General features: G+C 39.9%; 1 protein-coding gene across 2 annotated transcripts in view; it reads right to left on the reverse strand.

Moving 5' to 3' along the window:
* slc22a17 (solute carrier family 22 member 17) overlaps positions 1–20,628 on the reverse strand; it is a 68,200-nt gene that overhangs the window by 45,714 nt on the left and 1,858 nt on the right. Inside the window, exons 1-2 of one of the 2 annotated variants that reach the window (XM_057824815.1) lie at positions 14,189–14,787; positions 7,245–7,768 (exon numbers count right to left, since the gene is read on the reverse strand). In XM_057824815.1, coding sequence (XP_057680798.1) covers positions 7,245–7,718 — 474 coding nt within the window. In that variant the 5' untranslated portion in view covers positions 7,719–7,768; positions 14,189–14,787. Of the gene's footprint in view, positions 1–7,244; positions 7,769–14,188; positions 14,788–20,628 lie in introns of those variants that run through there. The other variant, XM_057824816.1, reaches the window with a different exon arrangement.

The following is a 20,628-nucleotide window of genomic DNA, read 5'->3' on the forward strand; positions in this document are numbered from 1 at the left end:
GGGTCGGCTCTCAAGCTCAATGAGGACCAAGTCACATCTCCAGGTCCTCCTCTGAGAACCTGGGCAAAAAATTATGTGCATCCCTATATATATATATATATATATATATATATATATATATATATATATATATATATATATATATATATATATACATATATATATATATTAGGGCTGTCAAACGATTAAAATTTTTAATCGAGTTAATTACAGCTTAAAAATTAATTAATCGTAATTAATCGCAATTAATCACAATTCAAACCATCTATAAAATATGCCATATTTTTCTGTAAATTATATATATATATTCTGTAAAACAACTTGTTGGAATGGAAAGATAAGACACAAGATGGATATATACATTTAACATACGGTACATAAGGACTGTAGTGGGCATTTCACTCTACTGTCATTTAAATCTGTCTATGCTGTCCTCACTCCGAAGCGTCTACTTTTTCCAAAGCTAGACAGCTAGTGAACGACGCCTTAATAATCAGACTTCTTCCTTTTTCATCTGATTTATTAATAAAATGGCCTCAAACCATTGTCCTCTTTAGACCGTAGTGAAACTACAAAAAAAAAGTACACAAGCATTGCTTTAGCAACAACGTTAGCTTAGCATGCTATACAGGTTCACTAAACATAAACAAAAAGCGTCTCATACAAAAAATATAACATTTCGCTTACTAACATAATATGTACATTCTTTACAACAACCATACTTACGGACAAATCTTGTCCAAGTATCATATAAGCACAACATTACAACGTAGGCGTCAGCCTGAGACGTCGTGCAGCCATATTGAACTGGCAAGAAAGCAATAAACCATGTCGCAAAGCGACCACAAGAGCACAAAAAACCTTGCTGTAAAACTTACCAAAAGGCAGAATACTGTCTGAGCGGGACATGTGCGTTAATTGCGTCAAATATTTTAACGTGATTAATTAAAAAAATTAATTACCGCGCGATAATTTTGACAGCCCTAATATATATATATATATATATATATATATATATATATATATATACACACACATCTTTTAAAATCATACTTTGGGGGAAAAAAGTGAGAAAAAACATGTCATATGTATCTCTTTCCAGTGCTAGATCTGAATAAATACATTAAGCACACACACACACACACACCCACACACACACAAAAAAAATGGGGGGGGGGGTATGCGCTACTTCGCAGTTTTTCACTTATCGCGGCGGGTTCTGGTCCCTATTAACCGCGAAAAACGATGGAATTCTGTACACTGTGGTCATGAGGAGTCATCCAAAGTCTTTCCAAACAGCTACTCAAGTCTTCTAGTAAAATTCTAAAAAAAAAAATATATATATATATATATACAGTATACTGTATATATTTTTAATATCGCAATATAATATCGCAATATATCGCAAACCCCCAAAAAAATCGCAGCAATAGTTTTTTCCAATATCGTTCAGGCCTACCTGAAAGCCACAAAAAGACATACATTGTAGTCGAACGTTAGCGCGAGAATTATGGACACAGCAGGCTTACTAACTAGCATGCTGTCCGTTATCTTTTCGAAGCGTTTTGCAGTTTGGATTGCTTATTATGGGATGATATCGATGTATTATGCTACATTCCAGAAAAGTGGGAAGTCGGAGTTTTCCGACCTCCGACGAGGAAAATATCATTGGAACGCCACTCGAACTGGGAGGTCCAAGTCGTGAAGTCGGAGAAAAAATATCTACCCCGACTTCCAAGTTGTTTCAATCTGACGTCACTGGACAAAATGGCAATGCCCATGGAAACACAACAGACCGTGAATGGTAAAACATAAATTACACAATTATAAAAATATATTGATCTGTATCTATTTATTATTAAATAAATTTAGTCATTGATGATTTTTAAATTGACTTGCAGCGAGGATGTAACTAACTTGGGCAGTTTACAGTGTGTGCTATTTACATCAGCCGCCATTTTTCCTCCACTATTTGATTGCTGGCGAGAAGGCAGGTTTGCTGTAGGTCAAGATGCCTTTTGATAAACATAATAAAAAAACAACTTTTCGCGATCAGCCATCTTTACGGTTTACATTCGCTTGGAACGCTTTGACGTCGGAACTGGTCCCATCTGAGTGGGATAAATCGGACATCCCACTTCTCTGGAATGCAGCATTAGATACATTAGAGGCATAAATCATAAAGCCTAGGTCATGGGCTTCAAGGCTAAATACTATAGTGTTATGTGCTCACATTTATATGTTCCCTTCATGCATTTGAAGCCTTTTAAACTCAGTATCTCGCATTCACATTCTTTAATCATATTTGAAAAAATATTTTTAAAGCCCACTGCAAAAATGAAAATATCATAGTACTGGAAAATAAACCCTAAAATTCCCCTGGAAATGTTTTATCTTTGCACAGATTAATATCAAGCCAAATGAAAAAACTGTATGCAGGAAGTCAGATGGACTTACGATCTGCCAGCTTGTTGTCTCCTGTCATCTTCCAAAATTACAACTGGGTGACAGCAGCGCTTTAGGGATTCTTTCACAGCCCACGTGCAGCCTGGTATGCAAGCTTGGCATTGAAGAGACAGGAACATTGCCTTTGTTTTGTTGAAATAAGTCAATGTTTTGGCCACTCTGGTGTGCTTTTTTGGTTTTGTGCCGCTTTACCCACTTGCATACCAAGCGTCCGACATTCTAAACTTTCCACACATATATTTTTTTCAACCCTTCATTAACCATCGACGGGATGTTGCGCTCATTGACGCATTTGCGTCATTGATGACGTCGACTAGTCGGGACAGCTCTAATGTGAAGTGTGTTGGATGCCGCCGAACAAAATCCAGTAACCACTAGGGATGGGAATCGAAATCCGATTCCAATTCAGAACCGGTTCCGAGTGTTTCGAGGCCTCGACATCACAATGAAAAAGCCTTAACGATCCCTTTAACGATCCCTAAAGACACATATTGCATCACGACGTGTCTTGTTATCCAGACGCATCAAACTAGCATGGCGCCAAGAACCACTCGCTCCAAAGTTTGGCTACACTTCACCGGGAAAAAGGGTGAAAATGAAAGGTTACGATAGTTTAGCACGAGCATTGCCGCCGTAAACAAAACAATGACGTAGGTTCGAACGCTCAAAAGTGTGTCTTCACTTCACGAGGAAAAATTACAACAAAGCGACTTGCAGTCATTGCGAGATGGAAATAACTGCATCGGGAGGGAATAGACTGCACTGTCCTCACCGAGACGCTAAGGCTCAGTCCTGGCTATACAGCTAGCTAAACTCCCAAATGACGATGCAGAAGAATTTATTCAACCATCACTTGAAACTAAAAATAGAAATGAAACAAATCAATTTCGTCCCCAATAACAAACAGGTTCGCATCAACGTAAATCAGTTATGATTAGCTGCTAACACAGTCATAACAAACAGTTAGCATGCGTTCGCTAGCATTAGCACATCGTTTAAACCACTACACAACTGGATTTAAGTGTCACACAACACACAACAACAACACAGAAGATGATACATACAGGCGTTGGCTCTGTGGATATTTTACAAACATTAACAAAGAACGTAGGCTCGTGGCAGTGTTTCCCTTTCTCACTAACTCGCTCACTGGCTTGGATGCGGCATTTCTTCTACTTCGCGTCTTCTTCGCGTGAGGAAGCACAAGGGCGCCACCACTTGAGCGTGAAGGCGCCATAAAAACTAAAAGGCATGCATTTCAATATACTGGTAAATAAAAACAGGGGTCCCCAAACTACGGCCCGCGGCTCCATATTTGGTCCGGCCCCCTGAACAATGCCAGAGAGCATTTTGAATTTGTTTTGGTTTTTTCTCCCTCAGTAGTGTTATTTATTTCCTGGCCTTTTTCAGTGAATAACTCAGAGAGGGTTATTTGGTTATTATCTATTTAATTAATAGTGCTATTATTATTTATTATTATTATATTATATTATTATTTTTATTTTATTTACTTTTGTTCCGTGAAGAATCCACAGAGGGTTATTTGATTGTGGCTTTCTGAAAAACAATAATTTTTTTACATTTCGCACTCCTGCAATCGTCACACTTTTTCTGTTACAAACTGACCCCAGCCTCTCATCAGAGAAGGGAAAAGTTTTTTGGCCCTCACAGGAAAAAGTTTGGGGACACTGCCAAAGGCAGAACAACGACCTATATGCCAAAATATACCAATATTTTTTTATTTCTATTAGAAAAATGTTTCAGTAAAATGTTACACATTCTTGTGCATTTGCCACTTATTGCCACAGTTAACATTGAGGCTTTGGGCCTCTTTTGACATCGTTGTGAGTTTGTAAGGTTGTGACTTCTGATCAAACAAACTTGATGCCAATCAAAATGTTTGGTCTTCTTTTTCCCGAAATTAGAATCGATAAGAGAATCGAATCGTTAAGCAATATCGGTAATGGAATCGTAAAAATCGTATCAATTCCCATCCCTAGTAACCACACACCTTTGAATGATGTCATTCAATACCTTCACCTTGTCCTTTGACACCAACAAGTCAAAAAGGACCTCAGATGCAAAGATAATGAAATTGCCTCCCGATGTCCCTGACCTGTCACATTGGAGAGGAAAGGATAAATGGAGGGGGCATCTACAACATAATGACTGTGGGCCACATCTGTCATAGAGACAGATAGAGGCACGGACAAAATGTCTGGCTTGGGGATTTCATTTTCAGTCTGTCTGACCAGTGAGGCAAAAAAAAAGAAAGGTGAGAAGGAGGGTGAGTGTGTAAGAGAAGCCTCTGGAACCAGGATTAACCTGTCATACTGATCAAATATTTAGAAAGACTGAGCATGTCGGCATCACACACAATACAAATCTCTGACGTTTCACCTTGAAGATAACAATAAAGGAAAAAAACAATCCCTTTCAGGTATGTTTTTGGATTATGTCAAAAGTATAATGCTTATCTTTAGCTTCGAAAGGCCATCAATCATTTCAAAAATACGATACAATATGGCTATAACAGTTCATTGCTCTGGATCGATATTAGAGGTCAGCAAATATGGGATTTTCAAAGTCAGATGCCGAAACCGACTTTTGTTAAAATAAATAAATACATAAATAAAAATTCACCTAATTGCCGATGTCTACAGCAGATTTTGAAAGTGGATATTTGACTAGCATTTGCTAACGCCAAGGTTATGCTAATGCTACAAGTTACATTTACTGCGTGATGCTCACTCATCACAGAGCTTAAAGTGTGTATGTGTGTGTATGTTTATTTTACATTTCACGCAATGTTTTATGCTCCTGAATGAAATGGACCGCTTGGATGTGTGTGGAAGCGATCGTTTTGTACTGTATATTCAATTTTTTAATCCCGCGCCATGAAAATGAGTGACTTCCGGCTCCAGTCTCGGGTTGAGGACGAATGGGAATGTGACGTCACCAGGGTCAGCATCTCAAAATACAGCATTGCTTTATAGCATGCAGATGGACTGCGGATCCAGCTGATTTTGCGGATAAATTTGTTTATTTTTCGCATCACGCCAGCCAAACGGCTTCAGGCTTTAGTAGCTGCACCAGGGAGAGGCGTGTGAGCCTTTTTGGGTTTCAAAAAGTTCCCATTCACCACGAGATCGGCCAAAACAAGTGTGCGACAACTGCGGGACCATTGGACTTATGAGAAAGTGAGTAAACATCGCGTTTATGTGTAAATGTCAAATACTTATATAATACTTATATAATAATTTTCCACCCTATCAGAAATTGCAACTTTGTGTTAAAAACAGCCGCAAATACAATGATTACAAAGTAAACATTACAAACTTTAAATAAATATTTACTTACGTCTGATCATGGACGTACATGTAGAAAAGTTCTCCTCAGACGCATCCTGCCTTGTTAGCTGCACAAAACAACTTCATGCTACTCTCTCACTGTTTATGTCTTTGCCGTGTTTTTAAGCATTAATTTACGCCATATCGTGTTGACCCTGTGGAAGCTACGCACTCCTCTAACGTCGGCCAGTTTATCATTTTCCAGCTGCTTCCCAGGCAAACAAGCTCTCCTGCCCGCAGCAGGGGAACGAGTCCGACGAGCTGTAACTTGCTCGCCACAAGATGGGTGGCCGATCGGCTAAGACAATCGACAACCCCGCCGCCGAGTGACATGATCCCGGGTAGTTTTGATTGATTTTTTGCTTCGAAAGCCGAGAATAAACTTCGAAACATCACTCAGTTCAGGTTAGCATCTTGGCTAGCTGTCACGCCTCCTGGTTTGTTTACGCTCTCCCAAGCCGGGGTAGGGAAATGACAAAAGCCTGACTAAATCCGGTGGCATAAAATATTGTTTGGAAGGTGCAAGAAGTGGACAGTTTTGACCATGATGGAGTAATTTTGCCATGTTGTACTGAATAAATGCATTTTTAATATTTCATATTCCATTCAGCATAAGACTTATTTGTCATGACCATACCATTTATTTAGCTTTCGGGGAAAAATATTTAGATAAAAAGAATATCCTGTAAAAATATTGGAGTAGAGAGACTGATACAATGACATTTTGCGGCTCTCTTCGTCGGATTTTCCTCGTTCTGAGTAATTCCCCCTCAATGGGCTGAATTCTAAATCAGATGAAACCATGACCCTGCCGACGTCATCCTCCTGTTGGGGACGCTAGAGCCCTATAATGGTAGGCGTGGCTAAATGGCAGATTAAAAGACTAATTTCTCGTCATCTGCGCTTTGCCAAATTGTTGTATACAGTCGAATCGTCTCAAAATATGATTCTAATTCACATAATAATGCTATTTAAGACTTTTTTCATCCTGTCGTAGGCACTTTAAAGGCCAAAGCAACATTGCATATTCTCTCTGGCTAAGAAGTATGTACCGTGTGTGCGAGCCTGCATGGGAACTACAAATTAAAATGTCACACATTGTGAACACGTGACGGAAACTATGAGCATTTTCGTCTTGTTCTCATCTCGTCAGACGAACGTTTTTAGCTTGGTAACGTCTCGTCATGAAAAAAAAAATTTCGTCATTGTTGAAGAAAACAACACTGCTGAAATAATGTCATAAAATTGGTGATTTACAGCTTTACTTTACAGTTTGTGCAGCTGCTATTTATCCGTGCAAAGCACAATGCAGGTTTGCTTCCTCAGCAAGAAAAATGAAAAGATACAGAACTCCCTTGACATACACATGGTGCTTCAATTTGAACAAAGCAATAAGAAAGCGTAAAAGGCTCCCATTTGGAGCTTTACCTCTGTTACAATGTTGTTCCGCAGCCCTTCTGTGATGTTATAGTCCCATCCGGCCTGGCAGTCCACTACCTCCGACTGGCTCCCGTTAGCATACTGCTTACACTGGGAAAGTGCTCCGCTGCTACCAGGCCTCAGGCCTTTCTCCCAGGGTACTGAGATGTTCAGCACCTCGGGCGAAGGCGCGGGCCCGGGCAGGTGGCAGTGATGTGGCGAGGAGAGCGTGATGAGGGGGTCAGAGGAGAGCAGGAAGGCCAAGAAAAGATTTGGAAGGATGGACAGAACAATCAGAACCCTTTGCTTCTTCCTGCCTAGCGCCAGGACCATAACTTCCCCTGTTGGGGGCAGTGAAGGTGGGACTGGGAGTGAAGAGGAAGAGGGGGCAGGGGAGGATGGTACCGGGGACGTGGGAAGAGAGGGAGGAGGTGCGGGACACGGCGAAGGCGACACAAGAGGAGGAGAGTCTGGCGAGGTCATGATGGAGGGATTGACAGTGGGCTTTGTTGCAGTAGAAGCCTAGGAAAGATCTGCCAGAGGAAAAAGAAATATACAAATTACAATGTTCAACTTCAATATTAGATGCATTTATTTTCATACAAGTAGACCAGTCTGACAACGAGACAAAAATGCGACAATTTCAGTCGTATGTTCACAATGCAAACAGTATTTAAAAAAAAAAAAAAAAAAGCTGTCCGAGTGTTTAAGAGAATGCTCGCCACGCTAAAGGTGATGCTTATGCTAACGCAAATGCTTTGCTAACGCTTCGAGTTACATTTAGTGTGTGATGATCGCTCAGCACACACCTTTTAAAAGCTAAACCTGCATCACAGCTGTGTTTGGGTCGTGTCAGTTACGTGATGTCCTGCGCCTCTCCCTCACTCCCATCACTTCTGTTTGTGATGTCCTTCAAGCTAGGCTGCACTCCAGGCTTACTTGTTTTGAAACCCATAGTAAGATTTGTTTTCTTATCTTGGCAAGAGGGAATATGGAACGTTGCTTTAGCCTTTAAAGGTACGTGCTGACCGATCATCACACACTAAATGGAATTCATAGCGTTAGCATAGCATTTGTGTTAACTTTAGTGTAGTGAGCATCTTTTTGAACTCTTGCACCTTTTTTTTTTTTTTTTTTTACAGACAGTTCATGGCATCGAGGTGCGCGTAATCAATTGAAAATAATGCTGTTTTTGTGCTGAGTGTGTACTATCATCACAAAGGTGGTGTTGTCCTTATCGACGCTACAATATGTGCTCATCCGTCAATGTTCATTTGAATATTGTTGGAAACCTATATCTATTTCTTTTTTTTCAGACTAAAACCTTTGAATTTTACAGACGAAAACATTTTGAGTATTCGTCAACGAAAACTAGACGAAGACTTGGAAAAAAACCTGAAAATTCTGTAAGTAGAGACACGATTTCCATGTAAATGTCCCGATCCATTCCAAGCCCCCCTAAATTCAGACATGAATCTTTTATAATGTATTAAAATGCATCAACACATGTAACAAAGTAGCCACCCTTTGGTCTTCCCAAGTCCTCAATTTCTCATCTGCAACTTGTTGAAAATGCTGCTGCTCGAGCTTAACAGCTACACCTAGACGTGAACATATCACCCCTGTGCTATCCTGGCTCCACTGGCTTCCAGTCCATTTTAGAATTGATTTCAAACTTTTACTGTATGTTTTTAATTCTATTAATGGCCAGGCCCCTTCTTACTTATCGGAAATTTTAACCCTCCGTAACTCTGGCAGGACTCTTCGTTCTACCAGCCAACTTCTTTTGCAAGTTCCGAGGTCCAAACTTAAACGGTGGGGAGACCAATCTTTTGCGGTTGCTGCCCCCAGGTTGTGGAATAGTCTTCCCCCTGAAATCCGCTCCAATAGGCCTTTTTAAATCTACGTTAAAGACACACCTTTTTAGACTCTCCTTTCCCCCAGATTAGTGTAGCTTTGTTTTATTTCTTTAGGGTTTTTAATGGTTACAGATTTTGTCTGTTTTATTGTTTTATTTGCTGTCTGACTTTTACTTTTACCATGAGCCATGTATGTCTTTGTTGTATAGCACTTTGGGGACCTTTCAGGTTTTGTAAAGGGCTATATAAATAAATTTGATTTGATTTGACTTTGCTCTGATTACTTATTTGCACACTCTTGACATTCTCTTGATGGGTTACAAGAGGGAGTCACCTAAAATTGTTTCTGACTTCACAGGTATGCCTTTTCAGGGTAAATTGGTGAAATTTATTGTTTTATCAATGGGGTTGGGACCTTCATTTGTGTTGCATTGAATAAGGTGTGTCCAAACCTTTGGCCTGTACTGTATATACAGTGGTATGAACAAGTATCTGAAGCTTTTGGAATTTCTCACATTTCTGCATAAAATCACCATCAAATGTGATCTGATCTTGGTCCAAATCACACAGATGAAAAAACTGTCTGCTTTAACTAAAACCACCCAAACAGGTATAGGTTTTCATATTTTAATGTGGATAGTATGCAAACATGACAGAAGGGGGAAAATTAAGTTACTGAACCATCCTATTTACTATTTTTTGCCCCCCTTTGGCAGCAAGAACTTCAACCAGACGCTATCTGTAGCTGCAGATTAGTCTGGCACATCAATCAGGACTAATCTTGGCCCATTTTTGTCTACAAAACTGATGTAGTTCAGTCAGATTTCTGGGATGTCTGGCATGAATCGCTGTCTTTAGGCCATGCCACAGCATCTCATTCGGGTTCAAGTCTGGACTTTGATTTGGCCACTCCAGAACGTGAATTTTGTTCTTCTGAAACCATTCTGAAGTTGATTTACTGTTTTGTTGTCTTTTTGCAGCATCCATCCACTTTTTAGCTTCAACTGTCTGACGGACGGCCTCAGGTTTTCCTAAAAAACATCCAGATGAACTTTTGAATTCATTCTTCCATTAATGATTGCAAGTTGTGCAGGCCCTGAGGCAGCAAAAGAGCCCCAAATCATGATGCTCCTTCCACCATGCTTCACTGAGGCGTTGATGTTGGGAAGCTGTTCCAGTTTTCCTCTACACCTTGTGTGTTACTCCCATACATTCAACTTTGGTTTCATCAGTCCACAAAATATTTTGCTAAACTGGCTAAAACTTCTGTGGAGTGTCCCAGTGCCTTTTTGAGAACATTAAACAAGCAACAATGTTTTTTTTTATGTAGACAGCAGTGGCTTCCTCCGTGGAGTCCTCCCATGAACACCATTCTTGGCCATAGTTTTACATATGGTGGATGTGTGCACAGAGACATTGGACTGTGCCAGTGATTTCTCTAAGTCCTTAGCAGACACTCAAAGGTTCTTTCTTACCTCTCTGAGTATTCTGCGCTGAACTTTGGTGGACAGCCACTCCTTGGGAGAGAAGCCACAGTGCCAAACTCTCTCCATTTTTAGACAAGTTCTCTGACTGTCGAGTGATGAACATCCAGACTTTTGGAGATGCTTTTGTATCCTTTCCCAGCTTTATACAAATCAACAATCCTTGATCGCCGGTCTTCAGACAGCTCTTTTGACCAAATCATGATGCACATCAGACAATGCTTCTCATTAGGACATTTCTTACCAGGTGCGTGTTTTATACTGGGCAGGGCAGCTTTAAACCACTCATCTGTGATTGGGCACACACCTGACTTATAATGTTTGGTAAAAATTGGTTTTAATTGCTCTTTAAAGCTGTAATGTGAAGTAAGGTTGGCCAACCATGTTTCTGAATAATATCAATGGCTAAACAGTTATAAGCATATATTTTTTTTTTTTTTTAACGTAACCCTTCCAGATTCTTTGTTTAACCCATAGCAACGCCCTGGACAACGAAAATGCTTTTCTTCGGCAATCTTCGGAAATCTTCGGAAATTACGTCACACCGGGAAGTGCGAGGGAAGTCCGCCATAGAACAGTATTGTTTGTTGCATTGCTTCTCGGTAAGATGCCACGGCGGTGTGTGGCGATGTTTTGTTCTCACTCAAACGAAAAGTTGTATGAGTGGCCAAAGGATAGCAGGGCACGTAAATGGACATCTTTCGTTCGCACGAAGTGAATGAATTTCATGCCATCATCGAGTAGTGTTCTCTGCTGCAAACACTTCGAAGATGCCTGCTTCCTTAACCGGTCTGCTTATGATCAAGGATTTGCCAAAAAGTAAGTGTGATTTTTGGATAGACGACTGATGACTTTGTCAAAGCAGAGCTGCCAACTGTTGTGGAATGAACAGTATAAGCTAGCGACGTTAGCCGAACGTTAACTCGTGGCAATCCCCGATCATAGTTGTTGTTGCGTTCACTAGGTTAAGTGTGTTTAAATTGTGCGTCATCTACGATCTTGTCCGAAAGGGTTAATCCACTGTCAATCGGGAAAGGGGTGTGGATGTGCACATAAGCGGGTCGGCGTCGCGGTAATTCACGGTCACATTGCAGTAAGAGACACACACCGCCGGTGAGTTTGTGCTCATTTATTTGTATTTGTATTATGTATTTCCACCTTCATCCTTCTAGCATTGCATTGCATTTGTACGGTTCGGCGTTTCTTTCATGGTGATCGCTTGATAGCCTTCTAGCTTGTTTCGCGAGAGCCGCTGACAGGTGACAATTTAGCGTGTTGGCATTGAGTCAATTTCGCAGCGAATCAGCGAGTGCGCAGGTCACGCAGTGAATCATGGGAAATGTAGTTTCGGGACAACACTGAAGTGGTGCTTTGTAATCTGTTCGCTTGTGTGAAAAAACTACATTTCCTCACGCCATTAGACGCCACTTTGTTTTCTTATTGTTGCCACAATAAAGTGGAGAAAGCCATCGACGACTGTGATATAGTGGATATTATTTATTTGTAATACGGGAGTTCACCAGTAGAGGGTACGCATGTCATTTAGATGTGTTATTGTTTGTGCCTTACTCCTTGACTAAAAGGGAGAAAAGTTGTTGTTCAGAGTCACTTGGCAAGACGTTGAGTAAAGTTGTAAAAGCCAATAAAGGTGTCGTGTGGGTCACTCGGTCAAGATATAACAACGACTCATCTCCTTCTTTCCCCCCAACGTTTTTATATTATTATTTTATATGCACGAGAGCTGCCGGATCTGCCAAAATGAACATGAAGTCTGATTATTATTTTTTTAAGCAATGTCATCAGATAGACAAAAACATCAAATTATGTGCAAATGCCTGCATCTTCAAATAAAATAATAACAGCCTATATCTTACCAATGTTGTAATCTCGATGGGTCTTGTATCCATTCCATGTCAGGTAGTCTAGGCACATTGTTTGCATCCTGATTAGCGTCTGGCTAATACATGTTGGGTCCAACATAAAATTCCAAACTCCTCTTCTTCCTCCAACTCTTCAAAAACTTGGATCTCCTCCCTTGCGCTCGATCTATTGCTTATATCGCTGTTTGAATCATTGTTTGAAGGGCTTTGTATGGCGGCCCTATGTATGGAGGTGCCATCGCGTTCCCGGTGTGACGTATCACTTCTGGGTTCGTCCCCTTTCAGGCTCGATCTTCGGAAACGCGATTATTTTGTCAAATATACAACATATAAATTATTTTTTTCATGCTTTATTTGTTGTACAATGTTCAATTACTTTACATGTGACCCTATTTGACATGTGAAGAAATTACTTCACATTACTGCTTTAAGTCACCTTAGGCCAGGGGTGTCCAAACTTTTTGCAAAGGGGGCCAGGTTTGGTCTGGTAAAAATGTGGGGGGCCGACCTTGGCTGACGTCTTTTAGGAAGAAGAATATATTTAAGCAAATTTTAGCAACCCATTCTGTGTGTCACATTTGCTTTATTTATTTATTTTTTTAATTAATAATTTCAACAATCTGGCAACTAGCCTTTGTGGCGCTCTCTTTCGACTCTCAAACTCTTGCAAAATACTACTGCTGTGAAAAACTAGCTTCAAGTTGCTTCAATTTCTCGCTGCGCAGCTTCCCTGTAATCTTGTCATACATGTCAGCGTGTCTTGTTTGGTAATATCGCCTCACATTGAACTTTTTAAAAAAGCAACTGTCTCTTTGCAAAAGAGACAGACACAGTTGTTGCGTATTTTAGTGAAGAAATAGTCCAATTTCCACTTATCCTTGAAGCGTTGGCTGTCGCAGTCAACTTTTTTGTTGTTGATTGTCGCCATTTTAGAAAATTGGAAGTAAAGGGTCACACGGGGTAATGTTGCTTAGAGTGCTGCTGCCTTTTAGTGGGTAAATGAGGAGCAGCATTTAGTGTGTAAACTACTTCATTTGCTGGTAGCAGTACTGCTGACCAATTCATTAAGTGTGTGCGGGCCAGACATTATTGATTTTATGACAGAGGCTGGGGGCCGGATGAAATTTGACCACGGGCCGCATTTGGCCCCCGGGCCGGATTTTGGACATGTCTGCCTTAGGCAGAGGGTTCACATACTTATTTTCCCCCCTTCTGTCATTGTTTGCATGCTATCCTCATTGAATATGAAAACTCACCCAAACATTTATAGGTTTAGTTAAAGCAGACACTGTATTTTCATCGGTGTGATTTTGACAAAGATCTGATCACATTTGATGCTGATTTCATGCAGAAATGTGAGAAATTCCAAAACGTTCAGATACTTTTTCATACCCCTGTGTATATAATTAACCCTAACCCCCAAAATAAGTACTTCAGTAAAACACAAGACACCTGATAATATATATTTTAGTACATTGCTTCCCACCACAGCATAGTGACCTCCCTTGGTGATGCACATGCCTCCCAGGGTGCACCTAGTGTTTTCCTGCACAGAGGAATCCCACCGGGTTATATAAGAGCTTTTTTCACTCGATGGGTGGAAAACGTGAAAGGAATGTAAGCCACAGGGACAGGAAGCGCACAGCAGTGAGACACACACCTGCCCCCACACCACACGGCAGCGGTCATAAACAAACACTATATCTGTACACCAGCACTATTTTACTTACTTCTTGTTAAACTGATGTTATTTATGGACTGCGTAGTCTCTTCCAAACGTCCCGAACATTGCGGACTGCCAACCCGTGCTGTCTACAGTACTTCTGCGGCTGTCACCGCACATTCGTCTCGAAAGCAGTCTGCTTTGTGTGATAATTCAGCAACAAACGACATGACTATATAATAGCAAAAAGAGTTCTAAACAGCAAGAAAAATCACGTTCAGCCGCACAAGGGCACGGTACTTGTGTTTTAGCTAACACTGGCAGCTGCTGTAATGGTGATGAAGCTCGTCGGGCGGCGAACTGGCAGTCCGAGCCGAGCCTGACGCTCCTCCTTCTATTCCCTCGTTGTCTTTTAAAATGTTTATTTCCGTTAAGCGTCGGTCTTCCCCATATGGAATATGCAGAAGGTCAAAATGTCACCGACAACATCTAAAACAAGTGCGTGTCACCATCCAGCCTATCGCGAACAAAGAGCTTGTGGAGGAGAGAGCACTGAGCAGAGGCTACGTTGTGCACGACCCTCCGCCGGCGGTTTGGACCTCGACAAACTTCGGGTAAAATCGTCAAATTGTCGATGACGTCTCCTGTCTCGGTGGCGCCACCGAGATCGTCTATGCAGCGCAGAGCATTCACGTTGCTTGTTTGCAAACAAACAAAGGGATTCAAGGATGAAAGTAGCTAGAATTTCTTGCCGATACTCTGACATGAATGTCGGCACGGACAGCGTTGTCACAGATTACGTAATTTAATTACTGATTACTGATTACGCCTCAAAAAAGTAATCTAGTTATATGACCATTTATTATCAAAGTAACTAAGTCAAAGGCGTAGGTTTGGTCTCAATATAGGGAATGGGACGTACTACGTCATTGTTTGGACCCGCCTCCATGCTGGCAATATAATTCACTTCCGGGCCGGCAGAGTCAATGCGGATTGTAACGTGTGGTAGTGCTAAGCTAACTCTTTCGGTGTTTTAGAAAGAAAATATGGGTGCTTATTGTTGCGTTACCGGGTGCAACAGCGTCTCCTACGACAAAAAAAGGGGTTAGGAAAAATGGACTCACTTTTCACCGTTTTCCTGCATGGAGGACCAAATATCAGATCACGAAGGTACGACGGATGGCTGGATTGCAGCGGTTCGTCGGAAAAGCATTTCTTATGATCATATTTCTGCTGGAATGAGAGTGTATTCCCCTCATCTCTACTCTTGTAAGTTGAACGATTTATCCGTTTTGGTTTCAATACGTTTTTTGTTTTTTTCTTTACTGTTGTGTAAATCTGCCTCGGTAGCAATGCTAACCTACTCCTCCTCATCACCTACCTGTTGTGTTACTAGGAAAACCTGCATATGAAATGCTGACAACACATCCCGATTGGTCACCATATCTCTTCTTGGGTTATTCTGAGGTCAAGCGCACCACATCGGAGCGTTGAGAGGTTGGAAAGGCGAAGAGTGCACGCTGAAACTTCAGTTTGCTCTGCTCTTACAAACACGATCCCAAGTGTTATGAAAAGTCAATAAAATATGAATACCAAAACATGACTTGAACAACTTCTTGACAAACTGTAACTGCTTGTTGTTTACTTCAGGTCTTCATAATAAACAGGTGTAATAATTACAAAGTCAGGTGACTTAATTTTGTTATTCTATTTGGAATATGCATTGACAATTTTTGGACAGTGTTGTAGACAAGAACTGGGACTGATAAGTTGCAATAGATTTATTTCAAGTAATGCAATTTCTCCAATACGATATTTGAATTGACAGTTTAAAATCTTTAAATTAGTGCAAACAAGGCCCACCCTCTGACGGTGGCAGCAAATATTATATAAGTAATACACAAATACAAGATCACAATAAACGTGTCTTTGTCAAAGCAGTTTAAAACACTATTTACTGGCCTTGGGTAAATTGCCAGACAGGATAAATATGTGCTTTAAAGTTCTTGCATTTCCATTTTAAGTATTGCAAGTACTAGTCTCCAACACAGTATTTGAACTGACAGTTTAAAATCATTTTAGTACAAAATGGCCCACACTCTGGCAGGGGGCAGCAAATATTATAATACATAATACATTATAAAAAGCTATATACTATATAAATACAAGATCACAACAAAACCTGTATTTTTCAAAGCAGTTAAAAAACATCCAGTGGCCTTAGGTAAATAAAGGTGTATAAATATGTACTTTACAGTTCTTGCATTTCTATTTTAGGTATTGCAACTTTTCCAACACTATTTGAATTGACAGTCTGAAGTCTACATAAGTGCAAATAAGAATATTATAATTTAAAAATAATAATAGAATATATAAATTCAACATTACAATGAAAGGTGTCTTTGTCAAAGTGGTTAAAAAAAAAAAAAAAACGTCACTGGCCATAGTTAAATAGCCAGGCAGAATAAATACGTGCATTAAAGTTCTTGCATTTTCACAAGTTAAAAGCCCGCAGTTCATCGACGAGAAGGGCAGACCCAGATGGCGTCTGCTGCAGGGGCTTGTTTGAGTCCGACACAGGACAAATGGAACCACTCCATTGAACAAATTTTCTTTGTCAAATGATCCAAGAAGAGAGATGGTGACCAATCGGGATGTGTTGTCAGCAGGTTTACCTAGGAACACAACAGGTAGGGGAGTCGTAGTAGGCGAGCATTGCTACCGAGGCAGATTTACACAACGGTGTAAAAAAACAAAAACGTATTGAAACCAAAAGTGGATAAATCGTTCAACTTACAAGAGTAGAGATGACAGGAACACACTCTCATTCCAGCAGAAATATGATCATAAGAAATGCTTTTCCGACGAACCGCTGCAATCCAGCCATCCGTCGTACCTTCGTGATCTGATATTTGGTCCTCCATGCAGGAAAACGGTGAAAAGTGAGTCCATTTTTCCTCACCCCTTTTTTTGTCGTAGGAGACGCTGTTGCACCCGGTAACGCAACAATAAAGCACCCATATTTTCTTTCTAAAACACCGAAAGAGTTAGCTTAGCACTATCACACGTTACAATCCGCATTGACTCTGCCGGCCCGGAAGTGAATTATATTGCCAGCATGGAGGCGGGTCCAAACAATGACGTAGTACGTCCCATTCCCTATTGGTAGGGACGATATAACAGCATAACCTCCATGTACACTTTTTGCTTGAGACTTGATATTAATAAAAACAAGCAGATTGGGTGAACGGCAGTCAGGGCTACACTTCTCACCAATGTGGACCAAATTAATTGATAGGCTAAATTATTAATGCAAATAAATCAATACAAATTTATTTAACTTCCGCACTGCAAATTTATAACGCCTTAGTCTGATCACTTTTCTTAAATCTGGTCAAATAATTTTCTCCATCTTGTTTTGAGTGTTAAAGGCTGGATAACAGATAAATGCGTCATCTTCCACTTTAAGTAAATATTGCTACAGTATTTGTTCTTATTGAGGCCATACAACTAAAAGTTGGTCATTTTTTTAACTAAATCAAGAAAAAATGCTTTCTAATCATGTTTTGAACAATATCTATTCTTCAATTAAGAACATTTCTGACAAGTAAGTTTTTTTTTAATATATATTAAATATACAAACGTTTTGCTTAAAATAAGTCTGTTGAGCTTATTTTCAGCTAGGTATTTTTCTTATTTCAAGAAATCTAAGTGAATAAAATTTACTTGAAGCACTAGCAGATAATTTCACTTATTTCTAGGAGATTTACAATGAAAACAAGGGAATTAAGTTTTCTCTCTCTCTCTCTCTCTCTCTCTCTCTCTCTCTCACTCTGTTTTAAGAAGGTGGGGTTTTGCAGTGCATATGTATTGGTTTCGGTGGTACAACGTTCGATTCAAACCGTTGTTTTCGAAAACTACTAAAGAAACATTTTGAAAACTTATAGAATAAGTGTCTGGATTTTAGAAACAAAAATAATAATAAAATAAATTTAAATTGCAGTATTTAAACGCAGAGTTGGGTAGAGTAGCCAACAATTTTACTCAAGTAAGAGTAGCGTTACTTCAAAATAATATTACTCAAGTAAGAGTAAAATTAGTCATCCAAAAATTGTACTCAATTACAAGTAAAAAAGTATGCAGTGAAAAGAATACTCAAGTAAGAATAACATTTTGAGTAACTGCTTATTTTTGTTTGATTTTTTTTTTTTTTTTTTTAAACAATGGTATATGAACCGTTGTTATAATGATACTGGAAAATAACACATTACATAACCACATTAAGCCAAAGAAATACCAAAGAATTTTTTTTTTTTTTTTTAATCATTCCAATGAGAGAAAAAAAAAACATAAATGAGGCATTATTCGTGCATGCATGAGCATGAGTGCCTTCTGGTGGAGAAAATAGTTCCTAGTTTAAATAGTGAAGAATTCCTTCATAATTACTATTTAGAAATTAAAAGGAGCATATATCCGGTTTTCCTTGGTCAATCAGTGTCAAATAGAAACTGGGAGAGAGCTTGAAATGCGCACTTTCGAGTCATGTTGAGAGCAGCGCTCAGTATCAAATAATTAATTTTTTACGTTGCCAATCAGAGCTAACTATCCATGCTGATAACATGTCAGTATGTCAACTATTTGAACGGAAAGCAGAGTTCAGGTTTTTTTTTTCCATTGCTGCCTGACCAGTCAGAAACACAGATACGCTGGGAAGAACTACATAGATGAAAATAAATGAATTATAAATATCGGTGCAAACTGATCACGCTATAAAAGCACTTTATTTGGCCTGTTGTTAACACTTGTGTATGTAAATCTGGCGTTAGTAGATTGTTTTTAATGGAGACGTGTGTGTGGCAGCGTGGCAGCATGGATTTTTGACAGTTGGCGTCACATTTTCTTGATCAAAGCATGATGATAATGTCTGTCTGGAATAAAATGTCTATTTTGTCTTTTTTTCTTTATGATACTCAGTGCTGTCTTTTGCTTACTTTATAGCACTGACATGGTCTGTCAAGAAATTGTAAAAACAGAAACCGTCTAAACTGAATCTTGTCAAGTCTCTTGAAATCAATCTTCTTGCAATTTTCGTCAAAACTTACGTACACCAGCTTCAGCATCAGAGCCTTTCACCAGAGTAACTGTGCAATTGATAGCATCACTAAGCAATTTGACAGTTTTGTCCGTACACAATGAAACAAGGACTTGTCATTCTGACAGCACTGACATGTTCATTGACAAAGAAATTTAATTTTGAGCGATAGACTAAGTATTTTGCACAAAAAAATGGCTTTTGCAAGTAATCCATGTTGTTTTGCTACTTGTGCGACATGTTGTGAGGGTTGAACAAGTACAAACCGGATTCGTTTGAAGTTGGGAAATTGTGTAAAATGTAAATAAAAACAAAATACAACGACTGAAAATCCTTCTCAACCCATATTCAATTGAATACACTACAAAGACAACATATTTGATGTTCAAACTGGTTAACTTAATTGTTTTTTGCCAAATAATAATTAACTTAGAATTTCATGGCTGCAACGGGTCCAGTAGAAGTTGGGAAAGATGACAAAAATACTGATAAAGCTGAGAAAAGCTCATCAAACACCTATTTGGAACATCCCACATGTGATCAGGGTAATTGGGAACAGGTGGGTACCGTAGAAGGAGCCTCCCCAAACATGCTCAGTCATTCACAAGCAAGGATGGGGCGAGGTTCACCACTTTGTCCACAACTGCGTGAGAAAATAGTTAAACAGTTTAAGAACAACATTTCTCAAAGCAAAATTGCAAGGAATTTAGGGATTTCAACATCTACGGTCCATAATATCATCAAAAGTTTCAGAGAATCTGGTGAAATCAATGCACTGAAGCGCCACAGCCGGAAACCAAGACTGAATGACCGTAACCTTCGATCCCTCAGACGGCACTGCCTTAAAAACCGACATGAGTGTGTAAAGGATATCACCACATGGGCTCAGGAAAACTTCTGAAAACCACAGTCAGTAAATACAGTTTGTCACTACATCAGTAAGTGTGGGTTAAAACTCTACCATGCAAAGCAAAAGCCGTTTATAAACGACATCCAGAAACGCTGCTGGGTTCTCTGGGCCTGAGCTCATGTAAAATGGACTGATGCACAATGGAAAAGTGTTTCCTGGTCTGATGAGTCCACTTTTCAAATTGTTTTTGGAAACACTGGACGCCGTGTCCACCGGACCAAAGAGGAAGCAGACCATCCGGACTGTTATCAACGCAAAGTTCAAAAGCCAGCATCTCTGATGGTAGGGGGGTGCATTAGTTCCCATGGCATGGGTGACTTACATTTCTGTGAAGGCAACATAAATGCTGAAAAGTACATACAGATTTTGGAGCAAAATATGCTGCCATCCAAGTGACGTATTTTTCATGGATGCCGCTGCTTATTTCAGCAAGATGATGCCAAACCACATCCTGCACGTGTTACAACAGTGTGGCTTCAGAGTAAAAGAGTCCAGGTTCTCCCCT

This window comes from Corythoichthys intestinalis, chromosome 20, assembly GCF_030265065.1.
Source record: "Corythoichthys intestinalis isolate RoL2023-P3 chromosome 20, ASM3026506v1, whole genome shotgun sequence".
Classification (NCBI taxonomy): domain Eukaryota; kingdom Metazoa; phylum Chordata; class Actinopteri; order Syngnathiformes; family Syngnathidae; genus Corythoichthys; species Corythoichthys intestinalis.